The sequence below is a fragment of the Patagioenas fasciata genome, chromosome 3 (genome assembly GCF_037038585.1).
Source record: "Patagioenas fasciata isolate bPatFas1 chromosome 3, bPatFas1.hap1, whole genome shotgun sequence".
NCBI classification, from domain to species: domain Eukaryota; kingdom Metazoa; phylum Chordata; class Aves; order Columbiformes; family Columbidae; genus Patagioenas; species Patagioenas fasciata.
Genome location: NC_092522.1, coordinates 37,438,067 through 37,454,337, shown reverse-complemented (window position 1 = coordinate 37,454,337; position 16,271 = coordinate 37,438,067). Strand labels below are relative to the sequence as shown.

Sequence of the window (16,271 nt, the reverse complement as noted above, 5' to 3'; positions counted from 1 at the left end):
AACCTATGACAATTACAATTATGTCTGAATGCTTAGCATCTTGTGTCTTCTTCCAGAATCCATCAGGGGAATTCTTGGTAGAGCACCACATGTGCAGATAACATCTTTTAATATAAAACTGTGGTTCTACAAGATGTCAGTTTAGCTTTGACATAGTAGGCATATCATCCAGTTGAGCAACTTGTTTCTAGATCTGCTGATTAAAAGTGACAGAAATTACATCCTAGAGATACTAATAGTACTGTGGCTTAGTGTATTAATAAAGAGATTTTAATAATTTTTCTATATTCACTACTTTTCTGCAGTCATCATTCAGACAAGTCACAAAATACATTGACAAGAGATAAAGATTACTTTGATTGTTTCTGTAGATTCAAAATATATGCTGACTTTTTAACCTGCTTTAGATAAATTGCAGATTATATCTACATGGACTTCTACATATCCCCCTGAAAAATACTATTCCTGTTTCTAATGCCTGAATCAGCCATTTCTTTATGACTTCAAGCATTAAAAATAATTATCTGCTGGTATGGTACTGTTGTATTATTTCTTGTGACCGAAAGTATGCAGAAGACCTGAAGAAGCTATAAATGTTTCTTGTCTACAACAGAAATTCTTCAGTTCTTCTTGTTCTATGTATTCTCATTCTTTGTCCACCTTTCTTTCTTCTCACTGTAGCAGGGAAAGCCAATGCAGCAAAGGGTGTGGGGTTTTTGATTGTTTGTTCATTTGTTTGTTTTTACCATGAAATGAAGTAACAACCATTTTGGAAATTGCTCTCAGAGGAGTGGGAGGTGAGGGTAGCACATTAGTGTATGTTTCTCTATCTTGTATTCATGGTGTGAATTTTGGGGTTGTCCTGTGCAGGGACAGGAGCTGGACTCAATCCTTGTGGGTCCCTTCCAACTCAGGACATTCGATGATTCTCTGATCCCATGATCCCTCAGAGTATTTTAGAAAGTGGCATATGCCCGGGAAATTGAAATATTCTGAAACATCTCTCTTGTCTCCCAGACAATGTCTTTCAGTGAATATACCTTTGAACTTTATTGTTAAGAATGGCAAAATAGCCTGTCATTTGGTGAGTAATAATAACAAGCTTGTAGAATGGCAGTAGCCTGATCATGAGACAGCTGTCTCAGAAGAACAAGAAATCTTCTAGGGGAAAATGCTTGTCTGTGTGAAATCTTGTAAAAGAGAAGTGGAGAGACATCCCAGAGAAACATTGAACAACAAATGTATAACTGCAAATGTGCTCTTGCTCTAGTCCTTAGGGAGAGAGGGAGATAAGGGGAATGTTTCCAGGCAAGTTCTAAGATTTTAAGATTCGGTGATGAAGAAGAGAGGAAAGGCTAGAGATGCTTCAACATGCAGTGTGGAGCTCAGGAATAGCCAAAAACTGTGCTCAAATCTGAGCAAGAATGGAGAGAAAAGAAGAATGCATCAGTGCATGGGAAACACACCCACTTTCTCTCCTTTACACAAACTTAAATGAGAACATGAGGTACAAAGTGTTTGGAATCTAGATCTAGACTGTATTATCTCACTAGGTAAAAAATAGTTTTCATTTTTCTGAATTTTATTTTTCACTTAATAGGTCTGTCTAAGCTGATGGAGGCCAGTGAATCTGTTGCTCAACTCTCTCAGGAACTGGCTGTTAAGGAGAAGGAACTGGCTGTGGCATCTGTTAAGGCAGATAAAGTAAGTACTTGAGTGTTAGACAGCAAAAGGCACCAGATAGCACTAGGATATATAGTGGGGTAAAGTGCTATTGCAGAATTTTCTCATAATTTGTACAAGCCAAAAAATGTACATTGTGGTCTAAAATGCGGTTTCATTCCTTTATCTGTAGGATGTTGATTCAGCATTTGCTTCTGAATTTGCTGCTTGTTCTTCTCCCATATCTTACCTTCTCCTATAAGCATCAGGTTTCATTTTTTATTTCATGATGTTTGGCATACTTGATTGACATTTATTAAATTTGGGGTTGTATGAGCACTTAGTTGCAGATAAGAAGTTAACAGATGTTAGACAGGTCTTTACTATTTTAAAATTGCTTAGAAAAAAGAACATCACAATTCGGTTTCATAGTTGGTCTTTTACATTAACAACGTGTCTGTGTGCTAATGAGATTGGTGGTCTGGTAGAAATCTAGTTTCCAAAATACTCTCTGGAAAGGCATGTTAGGGAATGTATTAATATAGGCATTCTGTTTTCTGAGATACCAGGATGCTCTGCTGCGCTGGAGAGCGAACTTTTGGCCAGTGATGGCTAAAGGACTGCCTGCACTCTTTAAGGCCTTTTATCTCATAAAAGAGAAAATTACAACAAAAATGGATGAAATTACACATCTTGCATTTCAGAAGTATGACAGATACAGTGGCATTCACCTTGTTTAATATTTATATTTGATATACATTTTGAAATAGCTCTCTGCCAATCATTCGCATAACCTCGTAGCTGTTCCAATAGGGCACTACTTATGAGTCATCAAAAATAGAAGACAAATAGTAAAAGAACAGACTTTCATTTAAACTACTTGTAATATTGTTCGTATTCTATATATTTCTCCCTGCTAGTAGTCAGACCTATAGAAAACCAGAATTGGATTTCATCCCCCAAAAATTGAGGGATTTGGGGATTTTATGTGTAATTTTTTCTCACAGGTATTTGAGAGCATTATTTATGTTCTTGTAAATGCGTACAGCATGCTAGCCTTAACCCTATAGCTGATACTTGTCAAAAAACATTCTGACACCAACTGTCAGATGCACAAGAGAATTAAAAATAAATGTACTGAAGCACCAGATGCAAATGAATAACTTAATTCTGTGTATTTACATGGGGCTGTTTTTCGAATAGACTAGAAGTGAGTCTTTTTTAGATGAAAGAAGTAAAAGAGAGGCTGACCATTGGTGCAGATGGTTTGCCATCTTCTGTTAGTTTTATTAGCTACACTATTTTTGGTTTTTTCTGCAGAATTACAGCAAAAAAAAGCAAATACTTATTGTATTGAAAAACTATAGGTTCAAATAAAAAAGAATTCCATCATAGGATAAAAAACTGGCTTTAAAAACCACTGGAAGGTCTTCTGTCCATTATAAAAAAACCTCATTTTTTACTATCCAACTCCTGCTGAAATATAGGTAGGGTTAGCTTTACATTTTTCTGTATAATATCTTTTATATACCTGTTTTCTCGTGTCTGAAAACTTAATCACTTGTTCTACTGTTTTGATTTATATATTTTCTGTATTTATTATCAATTCCAGGTACTAGCAGAAGTCACAGAAAGTGCTGAAGCTGCATCTAAAGTAAAAAATGAAGTCCAAGGTGTGAAAGATAAAGCACAAAAAATTGTTGATGAAATTGATGTAGAAAAAGTGAAAGCAGAGACTAAACTGGAGGCAGCTAAACCAGCATTAGAAGAAGCAGAAGCTGCACTGAATGTGAGTAAAATGCTTACATTTTCATTAATTTAGTAGTATTTGAGTCACCCATGAAAGAAAGGCTAGAGCTGTCAACATGCTGTTTTCACTTGGTTTTGACTGTGGGTACCAGCTCTTCACAGACGGTAGTCATGTGTCTGAATATTTATGGATCTCACATTTTAATTTAAGCACATTATTTTATAGTATTTGATCTGCTTCCCCCCAATACTGAATCATTATGAAGGTGTAAATCTTTCAGAAAGGTACAGATGTCTTTAGAATATCTGTTACTCTGAATTCAGGAGAATACTTCTTACGCTAAAAGCCTTCTTTCTTCATTCTTAACTGGTAGTGTCTTTTTTTTAAGAGGAATAAAAGGCTATTTCTTCATCACAAAACATTTAATTTGAAGTGAAAGAGGAAACAAAGGGGATTCAGGGCAATCAGAATCAGGATTAAGAAATTCGGAGGCATTGCTGCACTGCACAGTTTCATTATTCTGCTCTGAACAATTAAAAAGTAAATAGCTCTGGGATCATAATTCCATGATGTACTGTATTTTTATAGTTTATAGTTTTCTAGTTACCAGAATGTATGTAGCAAAAAATACTTAGTGGTAAAAACCAGAAAAGGAACATTGTTTGCTCTTACACTGACATTTTGATGATGAGATCAAACTTCCAGAAAAGGTCACAAAATTAGCTTATAAAATATGTGGACTTCTACATTACGCTGTGTTTTTTACGATGTGTCTGTAACTACTCCTTCTAGACAGATGGTGGCATGCATGTATTTTGTAGACATAAATTAATGTTTGTTTTGAAGTTTGCAATGATTCATTATTTTCATATTAGTTACTGAAACAAGCAAAGTGTCAGTGATGCTACTAGAAAATGAGGAAAAAAGCAGTATCTCATACCCATAATAACTTGAAACCCAACAAAAATAACCAAATCCATCTCGGAATAAATGACAAGACTTAACCCTTTAAAATCCAAAACACTATTTTACCAAGGAAACTGCTTTTAATGAAGTCCTATGTCAGTCACTTAGACTGACAAGTGAAATTAATACTGCTGTATTTAGATTTGATTTTTGAGTGATGTCTTTAGCATTGGGAAAATATTCTTGGCTAGTATAGGTTCATTAAAATTATTGAAGTTTCATGAAACTATAAAATTTATTAAAGTAAGCTCAGTTACTCACTTCATTTGTATGTACTTAGTACAAATTTGTGTCAAAGTATGACAAACAAACATTAAAATTGAGATATTGAATGGGAAATAGAATTATGATATTGATGCAGGATCCCATTACATTGTTCTTCAAATAGACCATCAAACCAGTGGATATCGCTACTGTAAGAAAACTTGCAAAACCTCCTCACCTAATTATGAGGATCATGGACTGCTGTCTGCTATTATTCCAAAAGCCACTAGATCCAGTTACCATGGATCCAGAAAAGCCTTGCTGCAAGCCATCGTGGGGAGAATCATTAAAAGTAAGTAGAGTTTTCAAACAATGCTTCTTAAACATCAGAAATAGTTAATTGCATATCAGAGAATTTATGATGTTGTTTACTCAAAACAGGACAGAATTTTTTAAAAATGCAAACATATGTTTTTAAGATAGTCATAGTATACAAATAGAGTTTATTGGGTAGCAAGTATAATAGGTGGGTGAATTGCTTGGAGACTTTTGCAGTAGCAGCTTTAGATTTTCCTTGTCCTGTTCCTGCCATGTGACCTGATGGCAAACATAAATCATCCCAATCATGCTAACCATACATGAGGTAAGGGTGTTCTGGAAGACCCCTCTTTCTCACATTTAAACAGTCTTTTCTGATCCTCTCAGACTCCTTGATTGTTTGAAAAATTGACTGACTAAGAGACAGTAGGTTTTCCCATTCTGCATTTCAATATTCCTTGGTCAGTCAGCCATCTCTTCCTACTGGACTTGGATCTTGTGTCAGGATGCTAATTTATATTGATGTCTTCTCCTGCTATTCTTTAAATTCTGTTATTCCTCTATTAGTGTATTAATTTACCAATATTATTGCCTTGATATTTTTTGTCATGCAAATGAAGAAAAAAATAATGCTTTGCATATGAATAGAGCTCTTGTTTTTTACTTAATCTTTTCCAGGAATTAAGAAATCATCAGAAATTATTTTTTTTTCCCACCAGCATAATGAAAGGGGATAAGTAGTTATTCCATGAATTGCCTTTAGCATGTTAAACATTTCTTAGAAAAAGGTTAAAACCAATGATTTCTATTTCCAGAAGAATTTAGATCACATTTCACAAATGCGAATAAGTTTTTTGGCATTCCAAAAATAAGTTATAATATATCTCTGAGGCTTTATCTTCTTGTTGTTCTTGTGTGTATGTTGTTTTGTTTTGTTTTTTATTTGTTTGTGTGTGTTTGTTTGTTTGTTTTTAATGAAATGCTGCTTCTTAAGTGCTATTAAAATCATAGCTTCATAGAATAGTTTGGGTTGAAAGGGACCTTCAAATGTCATCTTGTCCAACCCCCCTGCAAAGAGCAGGGAAAATGGCAACACAGGAATACGGAAAATGGAAAAGACATCATTAACTTTCAAGCCTAGTTAATGGAATTAACTGTTTAAAACTTCAAAATAATTGAAGGTGTGTGGGAGGAGTAAAACTGAATAGCACATTGATAATATTAGATGTATAAATTACCTCTTTTTACAGGAGAATTTTAGGAACATTTTTTGTAAAACACTCTCCAATGAGCACACTTTTAAATGTAAAATATCTAAATAGCTTATAAATATCCTGTGTGGTTTGTGTTTTGTTTTGTTTTTCAGCTTATGAGTGGCCCATTCTTGCAGAGTCTACAGCAGTTTCCTAAGGATACGATCAATGAAGAGACAGTAGAATTACTCCAGCCTTACTTTAACATGGAAGACTATACACTGGAGAGTGCTAAAAAGGTGTGTGGTAATGTGGCAGGACTCCTCTCTTGGACACAAGCCATGGCAATATTTTATGGTGTTAACAAAGAAGTCTTACCTCTTAAGGTAATACATCATCTCTTGCTTTGTGTTTGCTTTCCATGTAATTTAATTTAATTTACTTTAATAGTAGCAGGAGTTTAAAAACGTATTTAGATAACTTTATTCAGACATAATTACCCATACACATTAGTGGTTACGGATGATAAGAGCAGAAAAACCCCACATCCTCTTGATTCTAGACAGGACACAGAAAAGAGAAAAAGCCTAGATTAAATCTATGTGCTCTGGTTTACTGTGTACAGTGAAAGCTGGTTTTGCTCTGTGTTTTTATTATGTTTTAATAACTTTATAATTGTTTTCAAAAAGTTGCACCATGAGGGAACCTTCATTTCTTCACTGAAGAGTCCTGCAAACAGAGATTTGCAGCTATTTTACCTTGTTTGCTTTCAGACAATAACGTAGAGGGAGTGGAGGGCTGCTATCTTGCCCAAATACTGACTTTCTGCAGAGATTCAGAACTCACATCAATAAAGGAGTTGCGTTGCAATAATGGGAACCAGACTGAGTAAAACATTTTAAAGAGTAATTTTGACTTCAGTGTGGGTATTCTTTTTGATGTCCTTGAATATAAAATTTTGTCAGAGGTGAAGACCATGTAGAAACTCAAATGCAGCGGTTGCTGCTTTTCAGATTCTAAACCAACTATTTAATCCCTACATTTAGGACTGTTTACACCCTCCCCCCACCCCCCAAAAAAAGTAAACCAGGAAAGCATCTGAATGACGTCTCCAAATCTTTTTCACATTTTTTGTCACTGGTAAAAGTGTTATTTACAAAAGCAACAGTAATGCGTGTGGATGAATTAAAAAACCAAACAAAACAAAAAACTTAATTTCCTGTGTTCAGCACACATGTCAGTTTAGGAGCAATGGGAAGATTCACTGTTTTAGAACCATGGTTTTCTAGTGAGTAAAAGTTATATTGTGAGCTGATAAAGGACCAACGTCTTGTTGCGATTGCTGATCACTACAGAATGTACAAATTAAAAAAAGAAATAATATAGCATATAATCAAGGAAGCAGCAAGAATATTGAGTGATTGTTCCTCTTGGCTAATCAATATGTACAGATCAGAAAACTTACTTCCTTAACCAGATTCTTTAAATATATATATCTTTTTAAATAAATTAAGTTGACAATATATAGTAGGAACCTTGAGTACTGCTTTGTTATTTAACAAAAAAATAAATATCTGCAGTATATATATGTGACATAGTTTTCAGATTGAATGTTTTTATTATTTATATAAACAATAAAATTATTTTGATGTGTTATTGTGTCATTATTACAAACTCAGTAGGCTTAAAATTATTCATCAGAGTAAATTCACATATTGTATGATTATTGTTTTAATATTTCTTCTCTTTGCAGGCTAACTTGGCAAAACAGGAAGGCTACCTGAAAACAGCTAATGCAGAATTAGCAAAGGCTCAGGAGGTATTAGATGAAAAGCAAGCTGAACTAGATAAAGTGCAGGCAAAGTTTGATGCAGCAATGAAGGAGAAAATGGTGAGATAAACTATTTTAATAGTATGAAAAATGTTTGCATATTATACTTTTATATAATCAGGAATTGATACAAATGTACATTTAGGGGCCTGCTAGCTTGAATGACATGAATGAGGTTTCACTATAAAAATATTTAAATCTATGTTCTCTCATATTTCCATCTTTTGGTGAATAGGAACATATAAAACAATAGATGCACTTAGAGTTTAAATTAGTTTAAAATAAGTAAAATAGTCATAACATATGTAAGAGGATTAAAAATATAAAATAACTCTCTAGGGTTTTTTTGCATTCTGTTAATAAATTGAGAATGACTTTTTTAATTTTAGGACTTACTGAATGATGCAGAAACATGCAGAAGAAAGATGCAAGCAGCCTCTATGCTTATAGATGGACTGAGTGGAGAGAAAATTAGGTGGACTCAGCAAAGTAAAGAATTTAAAGCTCAGATTAAAAGGTATCAAATTCATCTGAGGAAAAAAAAGAAGTTCAAAAGCGGAAGAGCTAGTAAGCTAGTAACATTACACCACATTCCGGTATTTCCAGTGGGTGGGAGGTAGGGATGATCTAAGGTTAACACTGAAAATGAAAATTGAAGTATTCCTAGCCTAATACCGGATTGGAAAAGAAGCATCCGTTGTGATGGTAACCCTTGTCCTATAGTCTGTGTGTTGAAACACCTGTGGGACAGCAGGCCTTATTCTGAGAACCCTGGGAGTCCTCATTGTGTTGCTGTCCAAATGACAAAATGTTGAGCAGCCTAGGAGCCAGAGATCCGAGCTGTCCAGAAAACAGGAAACCTGTCAAAATAGTTGATGATAGTACTGAACCTGAATGTTTAGGCCCAGCTTCTCTGGAATGCTTCTGTTTCCATAAATTTCATAGAATCATAGAATGTTGGAAGGGACCCACAAGGATCATCGGGTCCAACTCCTGTCCTTGCATATGACAACCCCACAGTTCACACCATGTATCTGAGGGCATTCTCCAGTCTCTTCTTGAACACTGTCAGGCTTGGGGCCGTGACTACCTTTCTGAACTCCCTCCCATGACTACCTACCCATTTCTGATGGCAAATAGGGTATTTCTGGTGACATCTGCTCATTTCAAGAGAATCAAGCTTGTATCTTTTGATAAATACTGTATTCCAGACATATTTTTAAGAAATAAATCAATTTCTTGCTTCAGTTATGAAATAAGGAATGGTTGTCATCAGGGCTTTATTACTTTGTAGGGGTGATCATAATGTTTTCATACAGTGCTACCCTTAAGTTTTACCACAAAAATATTTTGGAAAAAGAAATAAACTTTTTTTTTGTTGTCAAAGAGCAACAGTTCTCTCCTTAAATTGTCCTCAGAACAGACATCTTCTTATGTTTCAAGAGCTAATTGTCTAAATCAATAGAAATTGAAATTGTACATCACCCTCTGTTTATGGCTCTATTCCTTTTCTAGACTTGTGGGAGATGTACTGCTCTGCACAGGTTTTCTTTCATACTGTGGACCTTTTAATCAAACCTTCAGGAACCTTTTGCTTAAAGATCTATGGGAAGCAGAGATGAGAGCCCAGAAAATTCCCTTTACTGAAAACTTGAACCTCATTTCTATGTTGGTAGATCCGCCAACGGTAAGTTCTTGATGCTTGATGGGTTTCATTTTAATGTAAGTCGACATATTCTGTCACAGTTAGCCAGCATTGTCTTGCTTAGAACAGAACCCCAATATTGCTGTGCAGAGCAGTTCTCTGGTTTCAAATGTTCTTGGTAATTTCTACTAAACATCTGAGTGCTAAGCAATGCTTAGATAGATAAACAAGTTATATATTATAAACAAGTGACACATTATACAATTAGACAATTGCCAGTAAGACAGTGCACTTTCAAGTATCTTATTTTGAGAACCTATCACCACAGCTATAGATCAAATATCTGCTAAAACAGTAGACTTGGTTGTTAGCTTTTGGTCCTGTCAATATTATCTCTCTCTCGTTTCAATAACAAATTTTATATCAAAGAGAACATTTAAAAAAGAATGCATGAAGTCTTTTCATTCAATGTGAATGTATGAGAAAACAGAGGACATTGCCAGAATCTTCAGATTTCCTTCACTAAATATTAAGCCTCAAATCTCTTTTAGCTTGGTTTTATCTTAATTGATCTCAATGTTAAATTTGGCTGTCCAGCAGCCTTTTGACTTTCTTACTCTTTTAAAATATATATTTATTTATCATTCTGTATGGTTAAAAACATCCATAAAAATAAAATTCTGGAAGTATTTGTCCATCTGCATTAATCACTTTTCAGCAGGTTCAGATATGCATCCCCTTTCACTTAATGTCCCCATTATTTCTTAGGACAATCATAATTGAAGGAGAATTCCAGTGAGATTTTATTCCAAACTACTTAAAATAAATATGTCTCTCTCTCTCCATATATCTATAGCTATATATATATATGTAGATATAGATATATATGTGTATATATATACGTGTGTGTGTTTTGGTTTTTTTCATTCTTCAGATTAGCGAGTGGAACCTTCAAGGGCTACCTGGAGATGATCTCTCAATTCAGAATGGTATCATTGTCACTAAGGCAACTAGATATCCCCTTCTGGTAGATCCACAAACACAAGGAAAATCATGGATTAAAAAGAAAGAACAGGATAATGAATTACAGGTGAACAGTGTTTTAAGGAATAATGTACTGTATTATATTCCTTCAAACATTATGGCTTTAGGGTGTGCCTGCATTTTGAATCAGTGTAACTCTTCATATACACATATCTGAGATTAATTTGTATGGAGACTGACAATGATTTAGACGCATCAGCAGAGAACTTGACAAGAGCTGTAAATCTAATCCAAGAACTTAGAAAAGATTATATAGTAAGTAAACACTGGTATGAAATCTAGCAAAAAGTATGAAAGAGAGGGGGGTAGCCTTGTGTTCAAAATTGGTGAGTACGTTTCCTATACGGAGGTCAAAGTGGTGAAAAGTACAGCAAAAGGGCATAATAAATTATTAAATGACACTAAATTGGGCAACTGTTGGTAAGATTGCAGATAAAGGCAGAATAATTTACAACTTTGAAAAGGTGCTCTTGATTTGTTTTCTTATGTTTAAATTGAATTACCTATATTTCAATTTGTGCTTATCTCATCTTGTCCTGTTACTGTGTGCCACTAAGAGAAATCTGTCTCCCTGTTCTTCATTCTCATCCACCAGGTGTTTATAGACATAGGTAAATATCTTGTGAGCCTTCTTGAGGATAAATAATTCCAGCTCTCTCAGCTTTTCTCATATGTCAAGTGCTTCAATCCCTTAATAACCTTAGTGGTCCTTCTCTGCACTCACTTCAGTGTCTCTCCTACACTGGGGAGCCCAGAACTAGACGTAGGACTCAAGATATGTGTCTCCAGTACTGAGCAGATGGGAAGGATCATCTTCCTCAACCAGCTGGTGATGTTTTTCCTAATGCAACCCAGAATGCTGTTGGCCTTTGCAAAGGCAGGTTGCTGGCTCATGCTCAACTTGTTGTCTACTAGGACTCCAAGGTCTTTTTCTGCAAAGCTGACTTCCAGTAGAATGGCCCTATGTTATATCTGTAGAGAAAATCTTGAAAGTAATATGAGAACTTTATGAAAGTCAAAATGTAGGAAGCAATACAAAATTAGTGTTTTATTTATTTGTTTGTATATTTTCATGATTTCATATCTTATTAATCCCATTTCATGATATCTCAAACATCTGAGTTCATAATATTGTAAGAGCAATTCTTCTGTTAGGCTGACTTCAGGTTTCCAGAAAGAATTTCTCAAACTTCAAAGCTAAAATTAGAAAATTTAGTCCTCAGGGCATAGAATAGAAAATTAAAAGTTAAGCATCTATGATTTCAAAAATATGTTTAACATCTTAACTTCCCAATAAACAGTACCAGTTTTACTTGCTACATTATTACTCTTACAATGAAGTTTTGGAGATTCCATTACAGTGAGTCTTTTCATTTACCTTTATATGTTACGTTTCATTGAGTACACAAGAAGTATTTCTGCATGAATTGCAGCATGGTCAACATTTATTGCTTTCTTTAAAATGCAGCTAACAAAAACAATGAAAAAATTGCATAGTTAGATCTGTGATTTTCATGTAAGACTTTAAAGAAATGTGATTGTCCTTATATTGAATTATAATTTTCTTTCTGAGGTAACAACTTTGAATGACAAGTATTTCCGTACACACCTAGAAGACAGTCTTTCACTGGGACGATCACTTGTGATTGAAGATATAGGTGAAGAATTGGATCCAGTCCTTGATAATATATTAGAAAAGAATTTCATCAAATCTGGAACTTCTTTTAAGGTTAGTAATCAAACAAAAGACCTGGAATAAGTGGCTAGCTTTGTGATGAATGATATTTTACAAATGTATTGCAAACCTCTGCTGAATCAAATAAACTTTGTGTTCAGTAGTGTAGTGTGAAGAGTCAAACTGAACTAATAAAATGCAGGAGACAGGGTGTCAACTGAATAGTAACTGAATATGAGTCTCATATTTGAGTTTAACTATTGAACTTACTAGTGAACATTTCAAACTGGAATCAGTATGTTTATCCTATTGAATGCTTACAATACTTTCTATTGATTTTCAAGCAATTTCATTTTTCACCCTTTAACAGAATCAATAGATTTGAAAAGATCTCTCTCTTCCTAATGTGGAGCACTGGGATCTAGCTGGGATTTGCTACTCCAACTAGATCCCTACAAGTTGATGGGGGCTTGATGGGATTCGTCCAAAGGTACTTAAAGAGCTGGCTGATGTCATAGCAAGACGTCTCTCTGTAATTTTTCAACACTTCTGGGAATCTGGAGAGGTCCCTGCTGACTGGAAGCTGGCAAACGTTGTCCCAATCTACAAAAAGGGCAGCAAGGATGACCCTGGCAACTAGAGGCCTGTCAGCCTCACTTCCGTTCCTGGCAAAATCACGGAGAAGATTGTTCTGGGAGTTATCAAACAACATCTGAATGCAGATTTCAAATTAGACTGCTGTACAAATTTCTGTGGAAAACTCTGAATAATTTTATAGTTCCTTTAGAAAGGTTCTTTAAGATCCTTTTAGTCTTAATAAACATAGAATATCTTTCCAATAATTTATATTCCATTGTTGGATCAAATAATTTCTTTTTTTCACTGAACACAAGAACACAATGAGTTCTTCAAAGATCAGTAGATTTTACCATATTCATTTGGGGTGTGATTAAAAGCACAAAACCTAAACCAAATGGTTCTGAAGCCATTAATTAGAACCCACAGTGGAAGTGATCCCTATGTTTACCCGGAAGGGGATGCTACTTTTATAATATAGCCTAAGTGCTACCTTTGGTCATCAATTGTGGTTTTGATGGCAAATTTGAATTGGGAAATAAGCTTCCTCTCTTTGACATTTCAAATAATGTGGGATTTTTTTCTGGTCAATATTAGTAAGTAAAATAAAACTAGTTTTTCTCTGCTTATCACTATTCTGTCTCATCCCACAGGTGAAAGTTGGTGATAAGGAAGTAGAAGTTTTGACTTCATTTAGACTGTACCTGACTACAAAGTTACCCAATCCTTCCTTCACACCTGAAATTAATGCAAAAACATCAATTATTGATTTTACTGTTACATTGAAAGGACTTGAGAATCAATTACTGAGAAGAGTAATTCTTACTGAAAAACAGGTAAACCAGCAAAACCAGCAGTACACACACTTGTTTGTGTTTTGTGTGTTTTGGTTTTGGGTTTTTTTGGTGGTTATTTAACTGGTTTTAGTATGTAGGGGAAAATAAATGTGCAAATGGAAAAAAGACATCAGCCATTATCTAAAATTTTAGTCAAATTCAGTACAGAGACTCCCAAATAACAAAAATACACCTAGAGGACCTTTAACATATGGCTTTCAGTATGACACAAAAAAATAAGCCTAAGCATTTGGCACTAATAAGGTACTTCAGAAAATACTGAATAAACACTGCTTGGAAAAAAAAAAAAGAAAAAAGAAAAGAAAAAGGAAAAAAGAAAAGGAAAAAAGAAAACGAATGTTATGGAAACATGTTTTAGACACCTGAAAAAGTAAAATGTGTATTTCATGAACTTGAAAAATCAGCAACTGAATTCTAAGTATGACTCATAGTTACAGCCCATAAAGTATCATGCCATTTTCTTGTTTTTTTAATAATAGGAACTAGAGGCAGAACGAGTTAAACTCATGGAAGATGTAACTTTCAATAAGAGGAAGATGAAAGAATTGGAAGACAATCTTCTTTACAAACTGAGTTCAGTCGAAGGTTCTGTATCAAAGTGTAGAAGAACCAGGATTAAGCAGATTAGGCAGATTAATCTGATGCATGTTACAACCTTTGCATACAGACACTGATTTAGCCATCCAAGACACAATAAGAGAACATCTAATGGTAGAAATTTGAAGTATGGGGATTTAGCGGTGTATGAGGGATTTGACACTATAGCATACCACTTTATACAACCCTAGACACTAAGTATTTTTAACACCTAAACAAATTTTGTGAAACAAAACAATTTATTGAGAGCTTTCTGCCCCTCCTATGAGATAAGGTATCTCATCATGGACAAATCTTTAACCCATTGAAAATGCAAAATAAAATGGGCTCGTTTAAATGGTGATCAAATTCTTCCGCACACGATCAATTACTGTCTTTTTGGTGGGTAAAGAAGGTAACTTCCAGCAAATCAATCAGTAAGTACTTAGATGCATGTATACTGTTGTATGACCATTGCCTTTAGGACCCTAAGTATTTTTTACTTTGAGTGTACCGACCAACAGACTTCAAAATAATTAAAGTACTATATATGAATATGTGTGCTATATGCATAACAAAGTTGACTTCTCTAGTATATGCTGCAAAACTGTTACTATAGATACATTCATGTTGGTGTAGGTTGAATGCACTTAACATGTTGAATATAAAAATAATTTTTAGTGTTACATATCCTGTTTGGTCTCCATTTCAAAAGCTCTTCCTACAATTCAGTAAATAATTTCCATTAGTTTCTATAATTTGGCCTTTAAATTTTTACACATATAAAGTGAAAAAAAAAAGTTACGAAAATGTCCTAAACATCCAATATTTTACTTTTTAGGTTCACTAGTAGATGATGAATCTGTGATTGGTGTTCTGCAAACAACTAAGCAAACAGCTGCTGAAGTAGCTGAAAAGTTGTCTGTGGCAGCAGAAACTGAAGTGGAGATTAATGCTGCTCAGGAAGAATATCGACCTGCGGCTACACGTGGAAGCATTCTTTATTTTCTTATTACAGAAATGAGTTTGGTCAATAATATGTATCAAACTTCACTGGCTCAGTTCTTGAAGTTATTTGATCAATCCATGGCCAAGTAGGAAGACACAGACTTTTCTACTATTCAGATAGTTGTATTTCCAATGTATTTGCTGTTATTAACATGCTTTCTTTGTGCTTTGTTTTCATGATTCAGATCTAAGAAGTCTCCTGTACCTCAGAAAAGAATCTCAAACATTATTGAGTATCTTACCTTTGAAACTTACTCATATTCTGTTAGAGGCTTGTATGAAAATCACAAATTCCTCTTTACCCTCCTCCTGACATTAAAAATTGATCTTGAAAGGGAACATGTGAAAAACAGAGAGTTCCAGACATTCATTAGAGGTAAGTTTAAATATTGTGTTATATGTAGAGATAACTTCAACTTTTTAAACTTTTATATCATTTCACAGTATTATTTTATTTTTCTTGACTGCATAGTTTCTACCATGCATTTCTGTGGGAGCTGCCTCTGTCCTTATCCCTGCTGTGATCCAGTGAATTTAGATGCAGTTTGCCATTTCTGCCTCTGCCATCTACCCAGGCTGTGTTCTGTCCTGAGATCAAGATGATAGCTCTTTTGCTCTCCATCAATTTGTTAAATAATTGTGTATTTTTGTGTTATATTTGGAAACTTTTTTTAATCAATTAGGTGATCTCTTGTTCCTTTGCTTCTCTTCTTTGATGGAGGTGAATAAAGGTGGAGGTGAATCTATTCTAAGTTGCCAGAACTCCACACGAAGTCCAGGGAGTGCTACAGACAGTCTGATACACTTTCAGCTTGAGCTTTCTCTGACTTTTGCCAACCAGCTAACACTGAGTTTCAGATAACATGTGTTTCTGTGGCCCAATTGGCCAGGTCTGCCTCCTCTGTACTCCGTGAATTTGTGCCTCTGCTGAAAAATGTGATCAGGACTGCTTATGTGGAGGTCTAT

General features: G+C 34.7%; 1 protein-coding gene across 1 annotated transcript in view; it reads left to right on the top strand.

The window, feature by feature from the left end:
• Window positions 1-16,271, top strand: part of DNAH8 (dynein axonemal heavy chain 8) — a 136,296-nt gene that overhangs the window by 88,232 nt on the left and 31,793 nt on the right. Inside the window, exons 63-75 of the mRNA XM_065834088.2 lie at window positions 1,601-1,704; window positions 3,275-3,451; window positions 4,767-4,934; window positions 6,267-6,479; window positions 7,847-7,984; window positions 8,314-8,441; window positions 9,440-9,611; window positions 10,504-10,659; window positions 12,187-12,342; window positions 13,518-13,700; window positions 14,201-14,306; window positions 15,139-15,391; window positions 15,491-15,681. Coding sequence (XP_065690160.2) covers window positions 1,601-1,704; window positions 3,275-3,451; window positions 4,767-4,934; window positions 6,267-6,479; window positions 7,847-7,984; window positions 8,314-8,441; window positions 9,440-9,611; window positions 10,504-10,659; window positions 12,187-12,342; window positions 13,518-13,700; window positions 14,201-14,306; window positions 15,139-15,391; window positions 15,491-15,681 — 2,145 coding nt within the window. The remainder of the gene's footprint in view (window positions 1-1,600; window positions 1,705-3,274; window positions 3,452-4,766; window positions 4,935-6,266; window positions 6,480-7,846; window positions 7,985-8,313; window positions 8,442-9,439; window positions 9,612-10,503; window positions 10,660-12,186; window positions 12,343-13,517; window positions 13,701-14,200; window positions 14,307-15,138; window positions 15,392-15,490; window positions 15,682-16,271) is intronic.